This window comes from Mugil cephalus, chromosome 10 (genome assembly GCF_022458985.1).
Source record: "Mugil cephalus isolate CIBA_MC_2020 chromosome 10, CIBA_Mcephalus_1.1, whole genome shotgun sequence".
Taxonomy (NCBI): Eukaryota; Metazoa; Chordata; class Actinopteri; order Mugiliformes; family Mugilidae; genus Mugil; species Mugil cephalus.
Genome location: NC_061779.1, coordinates 24,561,098 through 24,578,870, shown reverse-complemented (window position 1 = coordinate 24,578,870; position 17,773 = coordinate 24,561,098). Strand labels below are relative to the sequence as shown.

The 17,773-nt window shown below is 39.8% G+C and overlaps 1 protein-coding gene across 1 annotated transcript; it reads left to right on the top strand.

The window, feature by feature from the left end:
- The first annotated feature begins 11,050 nt into the window (after positions 1 to 11,050).
- Positions 11,051 to 14,990, top strand: LOC125014643 (high choriolytic enzyme 1-like). The gene is made up of 7 exons (XM_047595892.1): positions 11,051 to 11,055; positions 12,403 to 12,587; positions 13,208 to 13,280; positions 13,497 to 13,675; positions 14,103 to 14,184; positions 14,360 to 14,489; positions 14,916 to 14,990. The coding sequence occupies exons 1-6, from the start codon at positions 11,051 to 11,053 to the stop codon at positions 14,484 to 14,486; spliced, it is 651 nt and encodes a 216-aa protein (XP_047451848.1). The 3' UTR covers positions 14,487 to 14,489; positions 14,916 to 14,990.
- The last annotated feature ends 2,783 nt before the right edge of the window (positions 14,991 to 17,773 follow it).

Genomic DNA, 17,773 nt, shown 5'->3' with positions numbered 1-17,773 from the left:
GATGACTCTGATGAAGAGGTGCAGACATTTATATCAAAAAATAGTGCTATCTGTTGGTCGTCACTTCCACATCGTGTTGCAGGCAGGATGGCAGCAGAAAATCTGGTTCAAATGACTCCAGGACCCTCAAGACTGACCATCTCCCACGCAGATGACATTTTGTCAACATTTCAGCTCTTCCTTTTCTCCAGACATTGAAAAAAATCACCACTGAAATGACAAACTTAGAGGGGGTTAATCGTTATGGCCAGGAATGGAAGACCATGGGTGTAATTGACCTACATGCCTACAGGGGGCTTCTAATACTGGCTGGAGTGTACAGATCAGGAGGTGAGGCTGCTTCCAGTCTCTGGAATGCAGAGACGTGAAGACCAATTTTTTGAGTTGTAAACACATGTGCAAGATCCACACATGGAAAGTGTTCCACCTCTGCTTTGAATGCAGAGACTAGTTCAGGATAAGCACTTAATCTCGTGATATAGCAGTGAGGACAGTGTTCAGTGGTTATATCATGAAGTTCCAGAATGTTTATGTAATTTTCAGGGTCAATAAAATATATTCAAATCATTATAGTTTTTATATTTTTTACTTCTTACATATATTACATGACTGTGTAATAGATAATTTTCACCAAAAACGAGTGGTGTAAAACTTAAAGCATACACTTTCCCTGCTCTTTGAAACATTTATGGAGGTTTAATCATTCATTTTTCTTAAGTGGGATAAGCTATTTAAACATTGTGAATAGGTTTGTAGTTGAACATTTTGTGGAAATACTTGCTACAAGGGAATTATTGGTCCGGGTCAATTTTGACCCAGACCATACTATGAAGGTACAGAATATGAACAGTATGTAAGGGTTAAATAAAATTTAAGAGATTGACATCGACAATAAACTTTCACATACCTCATCACTGAAGCCTTATTTGTTCTTTGTGCACTTCTAGACACTTCTGTACCAAATGTTCATGGATTTAAAGTTTTAGAGATCAATGTTTTTGTATGCATCAGTAAGAGTGTAGATTTTGTATGACCAAAACATCAAATAACCTGTAAGACAATTTTCACCTATTTTTCGCTGTGAATAGGACTTTTTACAAACCTCAGAAACCTGCCATTAAATTGTCATTCATCAATATTTTTTTCAACTATTTTATCAGATTTTACCACACACTGGAAAGCCTGCCCTGTCCTAAGGCTCAAAAGAAGACTTCCTAAGAAGGCCATGAGGATTAAGTGCTTTGTAACTTGTTACTTGTGCCACTCTCATTCCAGGAATGAAGTGTGTTGTTTTTCCCACACACTAGAAAGCCTACCCTGTCCTAAACAGTGCATTTCCTAAACCACACTGTGACTGAGGGGGTGATGATGGTGAAGTAGCTTGTATCCAGTAGCTTGAAAATATTTAATTAACGAACCCTGTTGTGAAGTAGATATAAGTATCAGGCTGAACTCAGACTCTGGAAGCCAGTCTTTTAAACACCATTCACATCACACCCGGACTGGATGTGTAGCAGCTAGGCAGCTATCTGGTCACGAGGTGGGGCCTGGAGGAGAGTGTATGATGTTGAAAGACCTGAAGATGTGTCCAGTAGCATCACAAATAATAAACGTCACCATTTGTATTATTTGGCCAAATTTTGATGTATTACTGTATATTTAATCACCCGTCATATTAGTAAACCAGTGACAGCACACCAACGGCGGGCAGGAGCTAATGTAGACATACCAGTAATAAAAGTGTAGACGCCGCAATCATGGACAAAATAAAGAGTAGACGTGACACTGACTACTCCAGCACAAGAAACGTCACGGCCATCTTGGACCAGTCTAAACTCAGCCTCCAGTTGCAGCTACTACGGTACTGAAGCACTGGACCGAAGCACTGTGCAGCTTCTCCTGTAAAATCAAAATACCGAACTAAACAGAGGGGAATTACTTTTCTAGTAAGAATAAACATCTGTATCGTCGGTATTTAGTCAACTGAATATTTACTGTCCTGTAGTAATCTGTTTAATTATGGCTAGCTAATTAGGGCTAACTCATGTTTAGTGCTAGTTATAAAAGTTTTGCCATGAAAGTTAAATCTATGAAACTTTATAAATCATGTGTCTAAAACAGAGATTACAGCTGACATCATGATGTCACTGTAGAAATAAGCCTAGTGTGACTGGTATAACACTGACCAGAGTATTTTGCACAGGGTGGCACAGACAGAACAATTGTAACCATTTCTAACTAGTGAAATATTTCTCATGTCACATACCCACTCCGCCTTTCATATACTATAACTTTATGTTTTTTGTTGGTTCAGAGTAAATGTGCTATGCTATATGATCCCGGTGCAGCCAGGATCACTTGGAGCTTCTGTTGAATCCAATCAGAGCCTCAGGTAAGGTTCATGCTTTTCTAGTTACAGTGAATTCTGAAAATATATTTCATATTTTTTATGTACTGTATGCCTTGTATGTGTTTTCCCTACAAAGGGAATTTAACAATAATCCTTCTGCACACAAGTTCCAGTCCATCTATCACTGTTAATGGTTTGGTGTCAGTCAGGATGACACTGTGTCCCTGTCTGCAGTGGACATGTCCTCTGTCATTTGCCAACATATCAATGGGTGGGAGGGCGACGGTGGCAAGGAAAAACTCCCTTTTAACAGGAAGAAACCTTGAGCAGAACCCAGCTCATATGGAGGGACCCATCTGCTGAAGGCCAGCCGGTTAGAAACAGAGAAGATAAAGAGAAAAGAAGAGCAGGAGAAACAAGATAAACAAACTTCTGTCATTGATACATACATCAAGCTGAAGGAAACATGTAGGGTCTAGTAATATAACACATAGCTGATGATCTGTGACAGTTTAACGGGAATCTTGGGCAGGTTGGTGAATTGTTCATCTAGGTAGGAGTGGATAACTGGAGGAGGCCATGATGATTGGGGCAGATGTTGTTTGTGGAGCTCCACAGGTGTGATACACAGCACTCCAGACAATGAAGACTGGGCTGGTTGATAAGGCCAGAGCAGCAGATGTTGCTTAGAACTCCACAGGTCAGATATTCAGCACTCCAGATCAGAGACCCTCACAAGTTGATGGAGGGGGAGGGGGAGGGGAGCGGAGGGGAGAGAGTAAGACACAGTGGTTAGTAAATTATAAGAGATAGAAAATAAAATGATAAGATATTAGAGTACAGGAGCCAGAGAAAAAAGAGCCTAGGCCTTGGCCCTGCAGCCTAGGCCTATAGCAGCATAATTAAGGGACGGTTAAGTCCCTAGCTCTAAGCTTTGTCAAAAAGGAAAGTCTTAAGCCTGACCTTAAACGTAGAGACTGTATCTGCCTCCCGAACCCAAACTGGGAGCTGGTTCCACAGGAGAGGAGCCTGATAGCTGAAGGCTCTACCTCCCATTCTACTTTTAGAAACTCTAGGAACCACAAGCAGACCTGCACTTACAGATCGTAGTGATCTGTTGGAACAGTATGGTTCTATGAGGTCTTTCATATATGATGGAGCAAGGCCTTTCAGGGCCTTGTATGTAAGGGGGAGGATTTTAAATTCAATTCTAGATTTTAAAGGGAGCCAATGAAGAGAAGCTAATACTGGAGTAATATGATCTCTCTTGCTAATTCCTGTCAGTGCTCTTGCTGCAGCGTTTTGAATCAATTGGAGGCTTTTTAAAGAGCTACTTGGACAGCCAGACAGTAACGAGTTACAATAATCCAGCCTGGAAGACACAAATGCATGAACTAGTTTTTCCACATCACTCTGAGAAAGGATGTTCCTAATTATGATGATATTGCGAAGGTGAAAGAAAGCAGTCCTTGTCACCTGCTTTATGTGAGAGTTAAAGGACATATCCTCAGGAAGATCAATTAGAGAGAAAGAATCCAAATATTGACTAGGTCCTACAGAGGTTTCTAATGCCACTGTACTTACATCTCTGACAGATGGAAGGGTGCTATGAATTTTATCTCTAATGCCAACAATTTTATCAGTAAAGAAGCTCATGAAGTCATTACTGCTGAGGTCTGAAGGAATAGATGGCTCAACAGAGCTGTGACTCTTTGCCAGCCTGGCTACAGTGCTGAAAAGAAATCTGGGGTTGTTCTTGTTTTCTTCTATTAATGAAGAATAATATGCTGTTCTAATCTTATGGAGAGTTTTTTTTATAAGTTGTTAAACTATCTTTCCAGGCTATGTGAGCTTCTTCAGAGCTAGTGGAATGCCAAATTCTTTTTAAGAGGAGCAACTAGATTTAGAGTTGTACTAAGCGATGCTGTCGTGCTGTCAACAAAATAATCTATTTGTGATTGAGTTAGATTGTGGTTGCTGACATCCACATCACTAACACAAGGCACTGAGGTAAATACTGAAGGTATTAATTCCTTATATCTAGTTACAGCATCATCAGATAAGTGTCTACCATAATGAAATGTCTTTCCAGTTTCTGTGTAATTACTAGTAAATTCAAATGTTACAAGAGAATGATCAGGCAATAGAGGGTTGTGAGAGTATACGGTTAGACCTTCAGTTTCTATGCCATAAGTTAGTACAAGATCTAAGGTGTGATTGAAACAGTGAGTTGAACCATTTACATTCTGAGAAAAGCCAATTGAGTCTAATAATGACATAAATGAAGAGCTAAGACTGTCACTGCCAATATCAACATGGATGTTAAAGTCACCTACTATAATGACTTTATCTGTTCTAAGCACTAAATCACATAGAAATTCAGAGAATTCAGCTAAAAATTCCGAGTAAGGAGCAGGTGGGCGATACACTGTGATTGATGATGTTTTCTTGCTCAGGGAACACATTGCGGATACACCACTGCATTGGTAACCATCATTCAAACTTGTTGTCATTGATTGTGTCTATGTTCCTTAAAAGGCTTAAGCCACATCACCAAACTCACCTCTCTGACATTACAGAGTGGCAGTACAAGAAATATGCTGTTCAAAACTGTCCCTTTTCAATCTGTTTAGCTCAAACTCTTTCATCAAGGAATAGATAATATAGGTTATTAGATTACATTAAATAAATAAGACTGATTAGATAAGATAAAATAACAAAGATGTCTATAAATGAGGCATCTACTGTTTATTATGTCTATATGAGCCAACTCAGGCAACCAGGCGACTTCAAACCTCAAACCAGAGGCTGAGGCACTTAGCGTAGTACACAGACACAAGCCTTGAACCTCAGATACTGGGCGTCCGACTGTGTGGCAGACAGACACGGTCAAGCTGATGTACCACTTCCTCCAACTACCTGAATATCTGAGGGTCAGCGGTTATGCCGGTGTACCACGCTGAATGCAACAGGCTATCAGACAGGTTTTCCACTGCAAAAAGTAAATGGTCCTGACTGACAGTTTACTTTAATTGTCTAAATCTTGCTGCCGTTCTAAATGTCTGAATGGATGATTTTAACGTCACTACCCGTGCCCTTTTGTGTTCATGTGCTGCTGAGCTCAGTTGTAAATATTTCTGTTTCACTCAGAAGACCAAACATGAACCTGATCCTGTTTTAATAACACTGAACCTTCATGATATCACTCGTACTATTCCTGAAAAGCTTTTTGCAGCTCAGTGCATTCTCAGTGTGAACTTGGGAGCTGAGCTGGGTTGTGGACATGAGATGGGGCTCAGAAAATAACAAAGCAAGTCTTTGAAATCATTTATACTTGTGCCCTGGTGTGACTCCATTGCTCCATATACCTCATTCAATATTAAAAATGTCCACCGAGTCATTGTGCCTTTAAGGCTTGTTATTGTTTAGATAGTCAAGGTTAGGGTGTGGTAGTGCCAGTATGTACTGGTGTGGGAGAACTATTAAAAACTCTATAGGTTCCTAATTACTGAAGCCTTAGCTTGACACTCTTGTTGTAATCCACACCAGTGATGATAAAAACTCTGCAGATCCTCTTGATACGGTTCAACTGTTCACTTCAAAAATGAAACAGCGGTACAAACATTAGTCCAAGATAAGAAAATAAAAAAGAGAGAGATAAAAGGAGGTAGAGAGGTTGAAAAACTGTGTGGCTCCACTTCATGCTTGCCTGACTGAATTACTCCCCAAGTAACCCCACCCACACAGATCCTTACGTAAAAACAAAGTGGTGACACTAAGTGGCTGGGAAAAAAACGGTACACAGTCGGTGCCAGATCAGTGGCCTGTTTGGCCGATGGGACCACACTGGCCAACCTTCGCTTCACTCTACAGTGAGCCTTCGCAAAATACCTCACAAGACCTGCAGCTTCAGATTCCTTCACTTGACCAGTTTTCCTGCTTCTAAGATCAACATTGAGGGCAAAGAAAAAGAAATGACTTTTCATCAAAAATGACACTGGAGTCTCGTTTCAAAGTTTTACTTGCAGCAAGGTGCCGGTACATGCACCACAACAAGTACACAGTCGTCTGACAAAAGTGACGCTGCGTTCACTTTAATACAGTAGATCCTGTCCTGGAATGGAGACAACTTTGTTAGAGAGACAGGCTGTCAGCCTCATCAGAATATAACTAGACATAACAAAGGAGCTGTAGGTTGGATGTCTCCATGCCATCTGTGGGAACGTCCTCCTACTATTTAGTGAAGAGGATAAGAGAGAATATCATGTGTAATAGTTTAACCTTTGTATTTTTCCAACATCAACATATAAGATTTCCATGTACACGATTTCTGATCCACTCTGTATTCTTGGGAGATTCCCTCAGGGAGACACCTCTTCTGAAATACTCTGTTGTGACCACTTTCTACTCGAAGTGACTGGGATCTTTAACTCTTCGCTGGGTTTGAGACTCTGGGTTCTCTAACTAAGTGAACTCCCTTTGTAGCACAGACTTCCCCCACCATCTGGCGGATCAGTGTGTCTCAGAGTCATCAGTTCGGTCTGTTCCCTCAGACAACCTTTACATGTGAATCCTCACAGTCCTTTGAGTGATTTTTAAAGCAGTTAAGGACTCAGAATGGCCCTTCCCACCTTGGACTGGACCATGTCTTTCTATTCATGACTTTGATCAGCACCCAGTCTCCACGCTTAGCTTAGTGTCTGGATACTCAGGCCTTGGGGGAGTATTAACTGAATTATAAGAATATTATAATATTCTGTTTTAATATTAACAGAATTAACTGAAGTTGTCAGCTAATGTTTGTTCTCTTTCTTCTTCTGGTCTCTTGAATGGTTTTAGCTGAGTAATTTGGTATGGTCTGCCATACATAATTTCAAATGGTGTTAGTCTTGATGATCCTGGGGTAATATCTTCAAGTTCTTTCCAGTTTCTTACATGGTCTTTTTCAGCTTTGACTTCATTATTATCATTTGGATCTAAATCTAATTGACAGATTTTGTTTCTTTCTCCTTCATGATTTCTTCTTCTTTGGAAAATGTCCCTGGCTCAGGGAAATGTTGAACTTGGCTACAGCCAAGGGTATTGTTGTTCAGTCATTAGCAGGTATTCAGTATTTATGCAATGTCTTAACAGAAAATGCAGACTATATGTCTGAAATGGACCTTTATTCAGTGACTTTTCCAACCCTCTCTGCAACTTCATGCCTACAACAAAGTGGGGAACTTGCTCTCAAATTGTATTGAGTTCTCTCTGTTTGATACAGTAATTTGTCATTTTTATGTTAACTAACATACACACTAACCTTATGGTAACCTTACATGATGAAAGGTCTTACTCTCATATAGCACTTTTCAACCCTCTTGTACTCAAAGCGCTTTACAGTCACAGTCACATTTCCTATTCGCTCACACAAGCACACACACATCCTTACACCAGTGCCAAGCACTTGTTGCAACTTGGAGTTCACTGTCTTGCGCAAGGACGCTTACAGTTAGGCAGACAGTGGAGCTGTCAGAATGGGATCAATTAAAACTCAGCTTGTGCAGAAATGAGTCAAGCCTGAGAATGACATTGTGTGTCCTTTAGTGCGAGGTTTGGGAGCCTGTAAGATAACCGGTTTCTGAGATACATACAGATGTTTTCCTAACCATGACAGATTGCATTCTGAGTATTTTACCGTAGTCTGCCACAACTGTTATATGTTTCAGTATTTCAGTTTCATCTGAATGGGAAATGGATTTTGGTGTAAATGGGTTAAGTACTGACAATAAACCCCATATTGTACCTGTTCATTTTAAAACTACAAGATACTCATTTGAAGTGTCTCGGGTGGTGAGATGTTCTTCTGAAATTTCTGAGTACATTTGAACATAATCCACAGGTTACAGGTGAATAACTTAGATAAGACAGGATCAGATCGGGCCCCTATATCCTCACCTCCTATTCTCCTCCCTATTACTACTTTTATTCTATTCTACGGTGCCTTCATTCTTTGTCTATTAATGCAGGTGTTTCTTTTCACATCTTTTTTTACACATCTTACACATTTCTTTTCTGTTGTCTGTCCTGGTTTAGTACCTTCTGGCACACTCAATTTTCCTAAAAATCCATGTTTTTCTCTCCATTTCTACAATTGTTTTACATTTTTCTCATCTCTGTCTCATGTACTTTGGCATCTTCATCCAATTCTTCTGTTTTAGAACACGTACTGTCCTCTCCTTAGTTATATTTTATTCTTATTTCTATTCCTCATTCCTTTTTCTTTTTATTATTATTATTGTTGTTATTATTTTATTTTGTCTCAGTTGTAGCCAACCAGTCTGTATGGAGTCCAGCCAAGCATCTGGTCCAATTTTACTTAGAACCACTTCTGCTGGCATTGATTTCAGTATCTGTATTTCTCAATAGGTATCTGTTTTACTGGTCTAGACTTGTAAGTTGTGTAACACTACACTAGTAGGGAAGTAACTGTGTGTCAGACATACAGTATATATGGTTTAGTTCCTCATATCAGGAACGAGTATCACTCACTGCAAGAGGATGTGAGTATTAGAGACCTCAGACCTTTCTTTATTAACAGTGTAGCTGAACATCAAGACGATGGACAGAGATCTTGCACTCGAGGCTTTGGGCGCACTGTGCAATGCCAGTGTAACATCTGCCCAGAAACAAGGTTCAAGCGATGTGTCTTTTGGAGGTGTTTTTCGCAGAGGAGCAGGACAGCAGCAGCAGCTGCTGGACATTCAACACTTCATCCCTACAATCTTGAAGGGAGAGGAAACCTGGTAATTATTATTTGTATGCAGAAGAGACATTTATGAGGTTTGGCTTGCAGAATTCTGTTGGTGGAGATATCATGATGAGATCACTATTGACTCTTATTTTCTTATGTCACAGCTCGGTGTCAAACACCAGCTTCAGGTCCTTAAGAAGTGTCCTGCTAAGTGGCAAACCACCAGCTGACTTCAGTAAACTGCACAACAGCGGAGTTCCGACTCGGCTGTTTTGCAGGGATCTCGTCAGGGATCTCGTCATTGATGAAAATGAATTCTTTGACCCGCCCTTTGATTATGATTTCCGTGGGCTGAGAGACACAGAGACATACTACAGAGGAGGAGAGGTGTATGAACGCCCGAGTGGTTGGTACCGTTTTGGTCTGAAGGTACTGTATGTAAAATTAATTGAATAATCAATATGTTGTTTAAAGGCTTTAAAATGTACCTATAGCTTTTTGTTTGTTTGTTGTTGATTGTTATTTAGAGCCTTTTGCATTCTAAAATCCATTTTTTGACTTCAGAGGAAAATGTCTACTCACAGGTCCTGAATAAGTATGATGATAATAAGTGGCTGGGAAGCCAGTACCGTACCACACAGTCGACGCCAGGTGAGTGGCCTGTTTCCTACCATGGGACCTCAAAGCAGGGTGCTGAAGGAATCATCCCAGGATATTACAAGGTTTGATCATACATCCATTCTTTTAGCAGAATTGATCAACTTCACTCTATCCACTCTGTTGAACTCAGTGTATAAATGCCTACATCATGGTGGTGTCTGAAACAAATATAAGATATCATATAAAGATATATTGCTATCTGGACTGGTACAATTAGTGACACACAACGCCTTCACTATCTCATCCCAAGAGCGTGGTTAAAGATTAGCAAGCAGTGTATCTTCCAAGAAACATGATAACCAGGTCATCATCAGCTGACAGTACCTGAACTGCCCCGTTTTACACATTTGTATAAATTTGTATAATTTGTATCTGGTGCCTAGTCTGCATTTTTATTTATTTATTTATTTATTTATTTATTTGTGCAGGGAATTGGCAGCCGCTCACAGATGCAGTGAATAAAAGGGAGGGACTGTGATGTGTTTCCTGTCCTGTACATAAACATGTGTTTTTAGTTTGTTAAAATGACTGTACTTTATACAGAGAGGTTCAATTTAAGTGTTACTGTGTAGGTGTAATATTAATATTAGTCCACAGAAAATTAATCTCATTCTTACTTGTATTCAACAGCCAGGCCCAGGTCAGGTTTATGGCAGAGGGATTTATTCCACCCCATACATCTCTGAGGCCATATACTATGTAAAGAATTTCACATCCAAAAAGACGGGCAAGAGTTACAGTGTGGTTCTGCAGAATCGGATCAACGCTGAGTACAGGCAGAAGCACAAAAATGACAAGTACTGGCTGATTCCCATCCCAGCCCACATATCGGGGGCAGCAGAGCAGGAGATGGTGCAGCAGGCCATCCGTCCTTACGGCCTTCTGCTGAAGGAGGTCTGAACGAACAAAGCGTCACAAGAAAACAATGAATTTGCAATAAAAACGTGATGTGAAAAAATCATTCTGTACTAAAGGATTGAATAAACAAGCAGCTACAGCTTTGAATCTGGTTCTGGTTCTTGTATGTTTCAGTAAACTACACCACATTCAATTAGTTAAAGGTAACGCGCCCCATTTAATTTTCAGTAACCCTAAGGGCGTTATAAAAACGGAAATAATAATTAGTTAGATTACCCCTGTTAAGAGACATCTGTTATAGAGTGTACTCAGTTGTTATGTGATATGTGATTGTACTGCTGTTTCAATGGAGTGCAGTATTTTGTTTTCACCACAGTGAGGCGCAACTCACGCTGTGTCATCTTATTTTGTTTAAACCACACCCAAGTTTGCTCAACTTCATTCCCTCCATGACGTGAGAAAAACGTATGGTCATGTTGAGTCTCAAATAAAAAAAGGTCAAAGGGCTAAAGGATATTACTGCCTCTGTAAGATTATTCCCTGAGATTAACGCTGGTGAACCCTGTTACTGAAAAAGTAACGCCATTAGTAACGCCATTTATTTTAATGGTCCGGTAAGTCCTACACCTCCAACAGCCCAAGAGATAGTAAAATGATTCTTGACTGGGTCTTACTGATAAAGAGAAATCAGTATGACGGTCCATCAACACCGAATACTTACTGTAGTACAGAGTTTAATTCATGTATTATGTTCATATGCAGCAGTTTTAACTATGACATCGTTTTAACAATAACATGGTCTTTGCAGAGGTTTTAAAGAAAGTCAACAAAAGTCAAAAAAGGAAGACTTGTTCTCCCTCTGGGACAAAAGTGTGGTTCAGAAAGCTAGAGCTATTATTGCACAACCACATCCTATCTGCAAACTACACCTTTCAGAGCCAAGCATTTTGCAGTACATAGAAAAGCTGCAACTTGTAAAAGCTTGCAAATGCCTTCCATTATTCTAGATCTTTTAACCCCTCTGCTATTAGACTTAGAACTACTACTAGATCTACTAGATCTAAATCTGTCTATGTGGGAATGAATCACTATTACTTACTTTTAATTATTACTTTTTACATCATTGTTCATTTTCTGCTAATGCACCTCTTGGGAGACACAGGAGGACACCTGCACGTTATCTCTAGCAGTGTTAGTGTGGTTTGTGTTATTATTCTTGAATGTTGAGTGTTGGTTGCTGTCTATGTAGGCATGGGCACTGTTTATCGCTGTCAAACTGAACTGGACTTTGGGACAAATAAAGTTCTATTGAACTGAATTGAATGTATCTATCTACACATTTAGTGGAATTACTGGACGGTACGTTGTTTGTTGCATCTTCCAGTTTCAGTCTGTGCCACATAAATATTTTCAGGTCAGTCCTCACTAACACATAATGCCATCTCCCTGTTCTAGGACCTCATACTACTGACCGACCTTTTAATATAATTAATTATATTGAGGGTTCATTTTTTTTCCTGATTTTGTGGCGCCCCCTGGAGGCCAGGGCGCCCTTAGCATTTGTGTATATTGCCTAATGGACCAGTCAGCTGTTTGAAGACATCCATCTTTACTGCAGTTTCTCTTTCACACTGAAAACTAGTTCAAACTTTAAATACTCTTGTCCCAGGCCCTAAAATTAAATTGAGGACACTACAAAAACAAAGACACCCTACAGATTATTTCTGTTGTGTTTTTGCTTTTGATGTTATTACTTTTTTCGCGCATCCATACACTTTACCCTGGTATATTATGTGGTCAGAGGATTGACTGGACAGTCTCTGTGTGTAACAGTGCACACAGAGGAGGAGCCCATCGTCGTGGATGACATCGCTTACGACAATGAAAATGAGAGGAACGCCGATCAATGCACCTCCCGTGGCTGCATGTGGGGAAAATCTAACGACGGGAAGGTCTACGTGCCCTACGTCATTGCCAGACATTATTGTAAGTAACCAAGACATCATTCGAGCTTTTCATTTAGACAGTTTAGATGATCTAATTGAATTACAGCAGCGTACGAAAATGTTCACACTGCAGTGCTGCTCCATGAGGTGGATTTTAACGAACTTGCTTTTAAATAGGTGTCAGCAAATGACATCTAACTGTTCTAAAAATCTGCTTCACTTCCTGACTGAAATCTGAGCTCTGCTGCTGGAAGTCAGTCAACCCATGCTACACCCATAAACTAAAGAGGCAGTGAAAATGCTAAAAGGGGGCAACAAATACAGTACACATAAATGCTACACGCTTTGAGTAGAACATTTTGGATATCGTAGTGGGAATATTTTCTTTTCTTTTTTCTTTTTTTTTTTTAACATTGTGCACATAAAATGAGACTGGATTTGAGACTGGCTGATTTCTACAATTCATTTGAAACAAATTCAAGTCCACATCCCCTAAAAAGCATGTCTTCTCTTCTATTTTTCTACATCTATCCATTCATCTTACAGCGCAGTGAATACAAATGCTAAAAAGCGTTAGCATGAGGACAAACACGTGAAAGCTGCATGTCCTCCAGATATCTTATATTTGTGTCTCCTCTCTGTCTCCCTCTGTGTCCCCAGCAGCAGTAAGTGCCGCCTTTGCGTTCCTGAATCAGCACTTATGTTGTAATGGTCTAAATACACATTTCCATATGTAAGAACCACATATGGTAACTTCACTGACCTTGATTTTTACATAAAAATGAAAACATTCTTTAAAATGTCACAAAAGTCTTCTCATGCGTTATAATAACACTAATGTGTTGGAATTTGAAATTTCCAAGTATTTCAGTGTGTGTCCTATAAAGGGTCAAAGCCAAGAACAGGGCCCTGAACAGCATTGTGTTTTCATTTAATTGTGTGCCTGTAGCTGTTACTCCTACATCGGCCGTCGTGGTAACTCCCAGACGTTGTCTCTGGACCGCCAGGGTTGCGTCTACCACAGCACCGTCCAGCACGAGCTGCTCCACGCCCTCGGCTTCAACCACGAGCAGTGTCGCTCAGACAGGGACCAGCACATCCGCATCCTGTGGGAGAACATCCAGTCTGGTGAGAACCTGCGCCCCCACAATGTTACAAGCTGTGTCCCAAATCTAAATCCAACTTTAGTATTTAATTCATTTCATGGAGAAATATAACCATAAGCCTATACTCATTCTGATGTGACCATTTAGACCTACATGTAAATGCTTATCCTCGAGCCTCTCAGCAGGAACAATGGTTTCACTTCTATTTCAGTTTTTTGTTTATTTTACATTTTATATGTCACTATTTCTATATTGAATATATATTAACTGTCAATCCATCATACTTTACTACCAACAGAACAAATCCATGCGTAGTCTCATAACTACATCCTGATGTGAAACTAACTTCTTCACTGGCCTGACCACTGATGACTAGACCGACCAAAGGACAGTTCATCAGTTCGTCTTTTCACTCTACTTTATTTGTTGCGTTGTTCTTTTCCCCTCAGGTTTGGCTTATGCCTTTGACAAGATGAACACACTGAACATGGACACACCCTATGATTACAACTCTGTCATGCAGTACCACAGGTACCACATGCAGACCAATTGGATTTCAAGTGTGCCGGCCCAGTAACATAATAACCTAAGAAATAGCAGTTACTTTTATTAAAGTCTTTGTTAAAGTCTTTTAAGTAAGTTTTGCACTTGTTCCACGGGCCGTATGTTTGACACCCCCGTTTTAAAATGAGTGGATTCATTGCAGGTATGCCTTCTCTGGGAACAATAAACCCACCATGGTGCCCATCCCCAACGCCAACGTTGAATTCGGCAAGGCCACTCAGATGAGCAAGAACGACATCACCAGACTGAACAGGCTGTACAAATGTTAAACAGTAAGCGGCACGCAACACACACACACACACACACACAAGTTTTGTTTGTTCAAAATATTACCAACTAGTTCTCCAGTATTAACAGCTTGATGAGACCAAGGTTTGGCTTGGCACAAAAACTGCTTGGCTAGGTCTGAGGTGAAATCCTTCGTCAAGGTTGGAAAAACAGCAAGAGAAAAATGCTTTAGGTTATGGAGTATTTGTGGTTGAAAGAAAAAAAAAAACTGCCTCCCGAACTGTTTTTTATATTGTGTGTTTTCTGCTAAAATATTTTGTTGACCCTTCCAGCCTTCCACCTGCTAAGTTGTACAACTACCGTGTTACTTCCTCTTTCCAATTACTATGGCCACCAGAGGGTGCTATTATTTCTAAATAACAGGACATCAATTGAATTATCTGATATGGTATCTCATCTTTTCCCAATAGGTGATGATAAGAGGCCTGACAACACAGTGCTGCTTCAGACATCAGATCACTTGTTTTAAAGGACGTTTTCTCACTATTAACCCTTACATACATTTCGAGTCAAATTTGACCTGTTTTGACGTTTGACAGCAGTAAAAATACCCTAAACATCATTCTTTTAGCCGGAAATTTGATGACTTTTCCTGAAGTGTCCCAAAATACATACAAATAAAAACACTTTGTTAATTTATACTTTTATATAGGTGCTACACATTTTTGCACACTGAGGCTGTTACGGGTCAGATTTGACCCGTACCTATTCAGATGGATTGTAGGTCTACCAGTGTGGGTCAAATAAGGGAAAATTGTGGTTTTATGGAATCTTCATACTGTGAGAATGTACATGTAATTTTTGTGTGCATTTTATATGTGAAAGAGGTGACAGAGTTCAAGGGGAGGGGACCTCACCACAGTCACGAGAACTGTCTGTGTTCCCGAACATTTGTCCAGGTTCACACCTGCTGGTCTTTGTGGGGGCAGGGGAATACCAAAATATTGAAATACTAACAAAAAACATGGGAGTGATCATATATGGGAACAGAAGTGAACAGAAGTCATCCAGAGGTGAGTCGGTGCCTCCACACAGACACAAGATGTGCACCTGCACCTGCACCTGCACCTGCACCTGCAATGTAATAAAATAATGTAGAAAGTAACAAATTAGAATCTGGGAATCTTGGGTTGGGTCTAGAAGAAAATTCATCAACCCTCTGATGAAGATGACTCTGATGAAGAGGTGCAGACATTTATATCAAAAAACAGTGCTATCTGTTGGTCGTCACTTCCACATCCTGTTGCAGGCAGGATGGCAGCAGAAAATCTGGTTCGAAAGACTCCAGGACCCTCAAGACTGACCATCTCCCACGCAGATGACATTTTGTCAACATTTCAGCTCTTCCTTTTCTCCAGACATTGAAAAAAATCACCACTGAAATGACAAACTTAGAGGGGGTTAATCGTTATGGCCAGGAATGGGAGACCATGGATGTAATTGACCTACATGCCTACACGGGGCTTCTAATACTGGCTGGAGTGTACAGATCAGGAGGTGAGGCTGCTTCCAGTCTCTGGAATGCAGAGACATGAAGACCAATTTTTTAAGTTGTAAACACATGTGCAAGATCCACACATGGAAAGTGTTCCACCTCTGCTTTGAATGCAGAGACGAGTTCAGGATAAGCACTTTATCTCGTTATATAGCAGTGAGGACGGTGTTCAGTGGTTATATCATGGTTATGTTAAGTTCCAGAAAGTTCATGTAATTTTCAGGGTCAAAAAAAAAAAAATATTCAAATCATTACAGTTTTTATGTTTTTTACTTCTTACATATATTACATGACATTATACTGTGTAATAGATAATTTTCACCAAAAACGAGTGGTGTAAAACTTAAAGAATACACTTTCCCTGCTCTTTGAAACATTTATGGAGGTTTAATCATTCATTTTTCTTAAGTGGGATAAGCTATTTAAACATTCTGAATAGGTTTGTAGTTGAACATTTTGTGGAAATACTTGCTACAAGGGAATTATTGGTCCGGGTCAATTTTGACCCAGACCATACTATGAAGGTACAGAATATGAACAGTATGTAAGGGTTAAATAAAATTTAAGAGATTGACATCGACAATAAACTTTCACATACCTCATCACTGAAGCCTTATTTGTTCTTTGTGCACTTCTAGACACTTCTTTACCAAATGTTCATGGATTTAAAGTTTTAGAGATCAATGTTTTTGTATGCATCAGTAAGAGTGTAGATTTTGTATGACCAAAACATCAAATAACCTGTAAGATAATTTTCACCATCTATTTTTCGCTGAATAGGACTTTTTACAAACCTCAGAAACCTGCCATTAAATTGTCATTCATCAATATTTTTTTCAACTATTTTATCAGATTTTACCACACACTGGAAAGCCCACCCTGTCCTAAGGCTCAAAAGAAGACTTCCTAAGAAGGCCATGAGGATTAAGTGCTTTGTAACTTGTAACTTGTGCCACTCTCATTCCAGGAATGAAGTGTGTTGTTTTTCCCACACACTAGAAAGCCTACCCTGTCCTAAACAGTGCATTTCCTAAACCACACTGTGACTGAGGGGGTGATGATGGTGAAGTAGCTTGTACTTGTATAATACAAATGTCACCATTTGTATTATTTGGCCAAATTTTGATGTATTACTGTATATTTAATCACCCGTCATATTAGTAAACCAGTGACAGCACAGCAACGGCAGGCAGGAGCTAATGTAGACATACCGGTAATGAAGTGTAGACGCCGCAATCATGGACATAATAAAGAGTAGACGCGACACTGACTACTCCAGCACAAGAAACGTCACGGCCATCTTGGACCAGTCTAAACTCAGCCTCCAGTTGCAGCTACTACGGTACTGAAGCACTGGACCGAAGCACTGTGCAGCTTCTCCTGTAAAATCAAAATACCGAACTAAACAGAGGGGAATTACTTTTCTAGTAAGAATAAACATCTGTATCGTCGGTATTTAGTCAACTGAATATTTACTGTCCTGTAGTAATCTGTTTAATTATGGCTAGCTAATTAGGGCTAACTCATGTTTAGTGCTAGTTATAAAAGTTTTGCCATGAAAGTTAAATCTATGAAACTTTATAAATCATGTGTCTAAAACAGAGATTACAGCTGACATCATGATGTCACTGTAGAAATAAGCCTAGTGTGACTGGTATAACACTGACCAGAGTATTTTGCACAGGGTGGCACAGACAGAACAATTGTAACCATTTCTAGCTAGTAAAATATTTCACATACCCACTCATAACCTACTTTCATATACTATAACTT